This window comes from Cyprinodon tularosa, unplaced genomic scaffold (genome assembly GCF_016077235.1).
Source record: "Cyprinodon tularosa strain WSP-4 unplaced genomic scaffold, ASM1607723v1 ctg95, whole genome shotgun sequence".
Lineage (NCBI taxonomy): Eukaryota > Metazoa > Chordata > Actinopteri > Cyprinodontiformes > Cyprinodontidae > Cyprinodon > Cyprinodon tularosa.
This window is the reverse complement of record NW_024039729.1, coordinates 368,078-377,031: the sequence shown is the minus strand read 5'-3', so window position 1 is coordinate 377,031 and position 8,954 is coordinate 368,078. Positions and strand designations below refer to the sequence as shown.

Below are 8,954 nucleotides of genomic sequence, written 5' to 3'. Positions count from 1 at the left end.
ATCACAGACACCCTCAACTGGACTGTAAACACCATCTCACTGATCAAAAGGGCATAAAAGTGCATGTACTTCTTGGGGAGAATGAGGAGAGCCCACCTGCCCCCACCCATCCTCACCACCTTCTACAGAAGCACCATAGAGAGCGTTCTGACCAGCTGTCTCACTGTATGGTGTGGAGGCTGCAGCGCCTCAGACTGGAAGAAGGTGAGAAGAGTTATGAGAACAGCAGAGAGGATCATCGGGGCTCCTCTTCCCTCCAATAAAGACATTTCATCCCAGTGCTGAGTGTCCCGAGTCTGTATCTTTATGAATGACCCCTCACATCCCCAACATGGACTCTTCTCCCTGCTGCCCTCTGGAAAGAGACTTCCAAGTATCCGATGAAGGCCCCGCAGATTCCAGAACAGTTTCTTCACTGCCATTAGACAGCTGAATGTTGTTTAAATGAAGTTATAATACAAAAATTCCAAAAAAAACGTAATGTTGGAACCACCTACAAACCTCTTAAGAGCATTCCTTACCTCATGCCATGTCAACATTGTTCCTTCTGTACATAAAAAAATCCCTTGCTCTTGTTGCTGGAATCTCATTCGGTGTGCAGGCACAAAGTCTGGGGTCAGGCTCTGCATCAAAAAGAGGAATTCTATTTTTTCACTCAGGAGTAATCGTATGATAAAGTATGAGAACGAAAGACAGATTAGGGCCTTGCCTAAACAAAAGTTCTCAAAATGTGCAGCTTCCAACGCACAAAATGCTACCAATGTTGACTCATGACCCTGATTATTGGTTTAGTAATATATAGTATATTACTAAACCAGTATATAAAGAGTATAAAAAGATATCTACAGCATATAAAGTGTATATAAAGATATCTTCAAAATCAATTAACCACATGTGTAATAATATTACAAAAACACTTACAGCAGTATTTGGTTTTCTCTTTTTTTAGGTGATGCTTTGATATCTTTAAGCACTTTAACATAAATGTTTATTGTTTATTTTGATTACTGTAGTGGATCTCAATGCCCCACACTGGTTGCTCGAGGACACAGTCATGACCTCAACTTTAAGATTCATTGAGCTTGAGAGTCTCAGAGACAAGGTGAGAAGCTCTGTCAGTTGAGGGGACCATGGATTTAAACTATGGCTCCTGCTTGTCAAATTAAATATTGTGAGATTATTTGGGCATGTGATGGGGTTGGATCCTGGGGTTCTTTCTTTGGAGGTTTTTGAGACACTTCTCACAGGGAGAAGGCCTTGGTACAAGCCCAGAACTCACTCTAGGCAGATGCCTTTTTTTTTTTTTTTTTTTTTTTTTTTTTTACATATCTTTACCTTGAGTGTCAATAAATGTGACAACCACCACAGACCCCAAGGGATTAAAGCAGACATTTCTCTAAGAACACATCAAGTGGAAATAAGGCAGAAAACCTATTCAGTATATTAAGTTCCACTATGTAAAGAAAACCTGATTTTGCTTTTAAAGCTTCTCCATCCTTTCATTCCTCTTGCTGTCATTAAAAGAGATAAATCTGCCAACGGCATGAGAAGAGTGTGTGTGTGTGGAGGGGTTCTTTCAAGTATGTGGGTCAAAAACAAAACCTATTGGCTGAGGGAGAGGGAGCACAAGGACTGTGGGGGATGAGGGGATAACTGGACGGACAAACAAAACTGCTTTAAGCAACATGAACTATCCCCCATGTGAATCAATATTCAAGCCCTGAGCTCCCTGTTGAGCAATGAGGCCAAATAGACGAGGCAGCTGAAAAGAAGGATGGAAGAAAAGGAGGGCTCTGTGATGTCATGTGTGCAGAAACGGATTCTCATTGGAGGCAGAGAGAGAGAGAAAAAAAACAGCTATGCTTGTTCAGAGAATGAGAAGCAAAAGCCTCCCATCTTAAATCCATCTAGCCTGCGCTGTCAAGCTTTGGACTTCAAGACGTGGTTATCATTCAGGTAGGTCTAACAAATTTATGTATCATTGAGTGAAAAATGTTTTAATGGGGTTGGGACACTATGCTTGAACTTATTGCTCTCACTGCATTATAAACCCCTTTCATGCACGGAGAAATTATACTATACTTATTATAAATACAGTTTTAGACTTTTCCACACACCTTATTTACTATGTCCTACTTTTTAAAGAGCAGTTTTGTGTATGCATTATTTTACCCTCAGTGGGTGAGAAGCAGGTAGTACTATGAAGAGTTGTTGGGGACTCAGTGCAAGCAGGAGGTTAACAGAAGAATTTTAGAAGCTTAGAAAACAAAAAAAGAGTCAAAATAGGGAGCAAATATGAAGAAAACGGATACCGTGGCAGTGCACATCTGAGTTGAATCCCGCTCCAGTGATTGATGGAGTGAGGAACAGGTGAGTTCCTGGTTAATGCTTTTCACGTGTGTTATGAATAGAAATGAGATGCAATTAATCATGCTGACAACTTTTGAGGTCTCTATACTCCATACAGCTTTTCCCAACTGCAGCTAATATTCTGATGAAATCTAGGGGGCAATGTGGGGCAGAGGTATAGGTGATATAGCATCACACTTTTAGACTAAATTTATGCGGGGGGCCAGGTTAGGGCCGAGGTTTTTTCATGTGGGCCCTGGACAAAATGATACAAAAGCCAAAAGGTCAATAGTTAATTGTTTTAAATATTGAGGGAACTAAAGAGAAAACTAATCATATCTCAATGTCTAAAGCTAGAAATGCAAAAAGATGAAAAAATGGTCAAAATTATTTGTGATTTCTTCATCTGCACATATTAATTGTTATTATAATTATCAATTATAATAACAGAGACGAGGACCAGTTTTACAGGGGCACTGACCCCTTTTGGCCCCTGTCTAGAACTGCCCATGCCTATCAACATGGAAAAGAAATTACATGTAACTGAAAAGTTATTTTGTCATTCCAGCTGTGCATCCATATAAGGCCCCCGTTTTTGGAAGAGGAAAAACAGTCACAGAGTGGAAAAATCAGAGCAGGTTAGTTTAATTTTCATTGTGAACATGTAACCCATTGTAGCTCAACGTACATCTGTAACCACAATTTGACAAAAAAAGTCAAATCATACTGGTAGAAACTTGAACTTGTTGCTCTGAATGGAGCAGTCCTTCACCAAATTTGCCAATAAGGGTAAGGTGGAGCCAGTTTATGGTTTTAAAGGGCAATAGTTTCAATGTTTATTATTTGCAGACCTAAAAAAAATCTCTTGCTGCTCAGGAGCTGCAGATTTCTGACCCCTTATATTGCAGATGCAAAATGGGGATCCTATCTCAAATTGGCTAAAGCTGAAAGCGTCTCTCTTTCATTTCCATCTCTTTCAACTCTTTCATTTTAAAATTATTGTTAAAGTAAAATTATAAAATACTCATATTTTTACAATGGCCATTACAGGGGCCAAGTCCAGTTCTAGGTTGGCCTCTAGTCCATGTACACGGTCCATTTGTTTTTCTCCATGACTAAATGCCCTTTTTGGACTGATGCAGGATTTGACTGTAATTTGAATGTCATGAGTCATATGCAAGTAAGCGAGACACCATTGCGAAGTAAAACACCTCTTATTTTGAAAGAAAAAATAAAATAAAAAAAATAGACTAAAATAACTTAATTGCTTAAATCTTGATATCAACATTATGCAATTTGGGGTCACAGAACAACTATCGTGCTTGAGCTTGTTTGAGCGTCACTTGCAGATTTGTATTTAGCCACAGATCAGCTTGTTGGATAAAAATGACCCAAATGTGACTTGCCGGCACATATGTGATATGTATCCAAATTTAATTACAGTCTGAAAGATTAGACTTTTCAAATCAGAACTGGGTGGATTTATAATCCTAAATTGGATACATTTGTTCTGTTTCAAAGTAATCTCTCTTAACTTTGAACTTCTATGACTTTTACATAATTTCCATTTAATTGTCTCCTATTTTGGCATCAGAGGAGGTAAGAGATAGCAAGATCAGATGGAAAAATAGATAAACCAAGCATGGTAGATGCAACTGCTGCTCACTTGCACATCAGATTAAAAAACTGATATTGACATCCTGACATCAGCACTTTGTGTTTACCTTGATGAACCGAGCAAATAAAGTGTGTCATCACATCCCTTTATTTTACGTATACTGATCACTTCATGACTTTAGATTGTAAACAGCAGCTCTCAACAAAAATAGCTGGCTTAATTGACCATGAATGGAAAAACAGACCAAGAGAAAAAAATGTAAGAATTTATCAAACTAACTAATCATAAAAAAACCTAACAGGAATCTAACAGGTCCTGTCATGGGCAACCTCTGTTATTAGTTATACAAGAGCTCTGTGTAAATTAAAACCTTGATGCAAAGGCTGCAAGATAAGCTTCATTTAGAAAAAAAATTGAGATTCTTGTATATTTCTATGTATAATTAAGAGAAAACTGTTTTTTCTTCATGGACAGTGTTTATCCTTTAATTGGTTAAACTTTTTTTTATTTTTCATAGTGGCTTGGAGGAAGACTTGTGAAGACTGGAAATATGTTCTCCAAGTGGAAGTGGCTGATTTTCATCCAGCTCCTGCTAACTGATCAAACCCTTTGCAGAGTTCCATCGACAGTGCCCAAAACAAAGAATCTGCTTCAAGAAACTTCACCTGGTGGCGATGCTGAGGAGATAAAGGAAAACTATGCTCCCCTGGCTTCTAGTCCTCTGCCAGCTCTTTCTTTCACAGACAAACTTGAACCTAAGTTGACTCTTTCACAAGATGCTGAGAAGGTCCTGTCTGCTCAACTCATGACATCGGCTCTCGCAGCTAAACTTCAGGACCACATTCAGGACCGCCTCCACATTCATGGAAACATCAGCTGTGAGGAGCTGCTGTCTGTCAGTGCCATGGATGATCCGTTATCATCTGTATTCCCTCAGGAACTAATGGGCCTCTCCTTGGTGCCTGTCCTGGTGATCTCAGGATGCTCACAGGAAGCTCAAACCTTGGTTATGAAGCTATACGACCTGTTGGGAAAGGCTGATACTGAGGAGCTTCTGATGGAGTTGGTTGCACTCATAGATGAGAAGATGAACAGGTCTAAATTTAGACCAATACCAACATCTACAGCACTGCCTTCAGACAGAGAAGAAACAAGCCAGCATATAGATGGTTTGATGTTTAATGTTAAGCAGCTGGCTTTGGAAGGAGATGGCGCCGTCATATCACAGGACGGCCATTGTGAGGGTTGGAAGAGGTTGAATGGAACCATGCTATTGGGAAGTACTGTGAGAGGAGCTGCAGGACGACTGGAGGACGCCATAAAAAGCTGTGAAAAACTTGGGGCCCTATGTGCTGGTGTGACCAGTGGAGGGCCCCTCATGCCTGGGTTCTACCAAGCAGTGTTGAAAAAAGGTAGCCGCATCTTTCCATCCGCCTCCCTTGAGGGTGAGTGCTGGATCCGTCAGTGCAGCTCCCAGGAGGAACTTTTGATTACCAGATCGTTTAGTCAGCGGATAAAGCGCAGCCCCCAGAGAAGCTGCATCAACAAGGAGGAGGAGCGAGTGTACAGTGTAGTGGAGTGGATACCTGTGGTCAGCACCTTCTACAACCTTGGCACAGCTGTGTACTATGCCTCGGTCAACTGCTCTGCAACAGCCAAGGAGAGAGCAATCCTCAGTGCTGTGGACCTCGGAACAGATGCCCTGATGGTTGCCACAGGCGGGACTGTTGGGGTGGCAGGCTACACGCTGGGGGCAGGGGTGAAGACCGGTGTGAAAACTGGAGTCAAGTACCTTCTGAACTCCATGAAAGCCGAGGATGATATGTTGGTGAACCAGTCCAGCTCGGAGCGGGCCACCTTTACTGTAGAGTAGACTGGACAAACAATAAGTAAACTTCAGACGCATTTAAAAATCTGAACAATGTAGAAATGCCCAATCCTTACGTACAGTTGGTGCAAAAATTTTCCATGTAAAGAAATAATTACTTTAAAAAAAATAATATGTGGAAAGATTGTTGGAAGTCATAAAGCCAATAATCTGGATAACAGTATTTCACTAGATTTAATGCTTTGCTGTAAGATTTCACAAAGTTGGACTCTACAGAGAAATTGATCTTTGACCGTTTTTTCTTTAGGGCATATAATTATAAAATCTTACGTCTTGGTACAAGACTGGATAATGCAAGGATATTTAACCAGGCTTTATCTCGAGAACAGGATGATAGCATCATCATCAACCTTTACTTGATATTAGAAATGAGGTCTACATATTTATCATTTTGTTCATGTTAAATCGACTTTTCTTGTCAAAAGAAACAGTTCCATTTAAAGTCCTGGTAGAACTGACCAAACTCCAAATGTTCTTGTTTAGGTGAGTTATGAAGAATCAGTGACCATGGTAATAGGTTACCAGTAAGTTGTTACCAGAACCTTTGACAAAAAAGGAAAGCATTAAAACTAAAATGTGTTAGCTACATTTATTTTAGAGGGATTTATAGATACCAATAGCCACGAGTATAGCAATTTTTCTCCCATTCTCAATAAATATACTATAATACTATTATTTAATAGTAATACTAGCAATAGTAGTAAGGTTAGATTTTTCTGAAAATAAATTAAATTAAAAGATTAGATTATTTTAATATTGATACACATCTGTTTCAGGGGTTCATGCAAATGTTTCTACATCTGTAAGTCTTTTGAAAAATGTTATAAACGCATTTATAAACAATTTTAGTAAATGATCAATACATGCTGATAATAATATTTTCTAAGTTAGAAATTAGATAACTCAGTAAAAGAAATTACAATAATTTTTTCTTGAGAATTTGTTTATTTTTTGTAAAGTTTGGGTGGTAGATTATAAGACAATATAGAACTAGTGACTTTCTTTTCAAGAGATTTTGATTAGAGAAAAAAACTGATCTCAGGAAGTTAAACCTGCAATTCCTCAACCTTTGATTTCGACTGTCTCCCTTGTTTCCTTAGATCATCAGCTGTGATGTAAGTGCAAGGAAAGTAAACTGATGAATATATTGCTATGATTTGTAAGATTTTTAAATGTTAATGATTTGTATATTAAGTTTATTTTCACATTTAGTCCTCTCCATTTCAGGTTCGCATTATATATTCTTTGTTCTCAAAAGGATTGAGTTATCTATTGTGCATTATTTTTTTTCCTGATAGATCTTCTTTCCATTTACAAGTCAAACCTTTTGAGAGTATATCCTTCAATAAAACACAATTAACTCGGGGAAAATAATTGTTTTGATGCAGCACTGATTCTTTATGAAAATATCAGACCATAATAAAATGTACTAAGATCTCTCGAATATAGAAATATGAAGGAAAATTAGAAAATAAATCTAGGTGAATCACTAAATACTAATATGGTGGCTTGCCAAAATATACATGAATGTGAAGAAAGTGCTCAAATGCGACCAAATGAGACCAAAATTAAAAAGTTTTGGCCTTAATGCAACCCTCTGTGAGTTCCAAAACAAACACTGCACATTACTCTTTACACACCAGAGCCATTGTGTAACATGATAGGGACAGCAACCATTCTTTATTTCTTTCTTTTTCCTTCTTTTTTTTTCTTAGGAGCAAAAAAGAAGCTGTTCAGAGAGGATGGGAAGATGGTAGGTGCTAAAAACAGGGCAATTCTCAAAGAAAAGCATGTGAATTCTGCACAAGAGGAAATATTTTATATATATTTTTTTTGGCTTTAAAGCCAATCAAGATCTATATAAGACGTGAAGAATTTCAATAGAAAGCTGTGCTTAAACATGTCTGATTATGTCTATTTTAGTTAGGAAAGGGAGTGGCCTCAAATGAAGAACAAAGAGTGATTATTTTCCCATAAATGTATTTATCATATTGTAATGAGACAGAGACTGGACCCAAATAAACCCAGACAGGTCAGTGACGTTTTACTTTGAAGATTTATTGAGAGGGTTAATCAGAAAGCAGGGCTGGATCTGTGTGGGCAACTGGTTGCAGGAAGACAGGCGGGTAGATTGAGGGAGGATTACCAGTTTATCCAGGACGGAGAGGCAGGCAGTCAGGCGGAGCTTTTCAGAGTCAGAGATCCAGAGAGGGGGAGGCAGGCAGGCAGAATCAAACGGTTCGGGCAGGCTCGGAGTCAGGGGGCAGGTCGGGTCGGAAACGGATAGGCGGTCAGGTTCTTCCTTTGATGCTGGATTATTCGTAGCTGGTTGGCTTGAGATAATCTGGCACAGAGGACAGATCTGATGGGGCTTTTAAAGTGCTGGAAGCAGGTGACTCCAGTCAGAGCTGATTGCAGATGAGTGGAGCAGAGCAGGTGCGTGGACTCAGTGATCAGGCCAGAATCAGTGCAGAAACCATTACACATATTCTAAAATGAAAGCACATAGCTGAGTGCACAAGTCTTGGTTTCTTGTAAGGGAGCTGGCTGGCTCCCTGCGAGCTTCCTTACAACCAAACTGGCCTAAGCTTAATAACTCAAGACCAAGGAAAAGGTAGCAGAGCTCAGTTTGCATTCTAAACTAGAGAATGAGATGAGCTTTAAAAAGGAAAGATAGCGGAAAAAAACACAAGCAAGAGATAAAAGAAAAGACAATTTACTATATCAAATTGTGGACAATTTAAACTAAGTTCTACAGATACATTTCTATGATTTGCAAATTTTTCCTAATAACATTCTGTGTCAACAGTTTCCATGTTACATGTAATATGGCATTAGCTGTTTTAGACCTGCTTCTGATATATCTGGACAGAGTTTTAGCAAGTGATTGCACATTTAAAGTTTTATTCCAACATTCCAAGAGAGCATCGATGCAGATAGGTCACACTATGAGCTTGTGGACTGTTTGGTGATCTTTGCTCTCTGTACATATTTACCCAAATCTGTACAACCAAAGGTCTGTTAGCTTGTCAAGACTGATCACGTGTAGCACTCGGTTTAGTTCTACACTTTTTTATTGTGCTGTTGTTTGCTCTGATC

The 8,954-nt window shown here is 39.0% G+C and overlaps 1 protein-coding gene across 2 annotated transcripts; it reads left to right on the top strand.

Moving 5' to 3' along the window:
- Positions 1–1,695: 1,695 nt before the first annotated feature.
- apof (apolipoprotein F) lies at positions 1,696–7,507 on the top strand. 2 transcript variants are annotated; one of them, XM_038275235.1, is made up of 3 exons: positions 1,697–1,956; positions 2,918–2,987; positions 4,485–7,506. In XM_038275235.1, the coding sequence occupies exon 3, from the start codon at positions 4,518–4,520 to the stop codon at positions 5,838–5,840; it is 1,323 nt and encodes a 440-aa protein (XP_038131163.1). In that variant the 5' UTR covers positions 1,697–1,956; positions 2,918–2,987; positions 4,485–4,517; the 3' UTR covers positions 5,841–7,506. The 2 variants fall into 2 exon arrangements, with proteins under 2 accessions (XP_038131164.1, XP_038131163.1); XM_038275236.1 differs by lacking the exon at positions 2,918–2,987 and having other exon boundaries at positions 1,696–1,956; positions 4,485–7,507.
- Positions 7,508–8,954: the final 1,447 nt, after the last annotated feature.

What these genes read in the sequence shown, in the direction of transcription:
- apof (XM_038275236.1), top strand. Translation starts at nt 4,518, where the DNA reads ATGTTCTCCAAGTGGAAGTGGCTGATTTTCATCCAGCTCCTGCTAACT.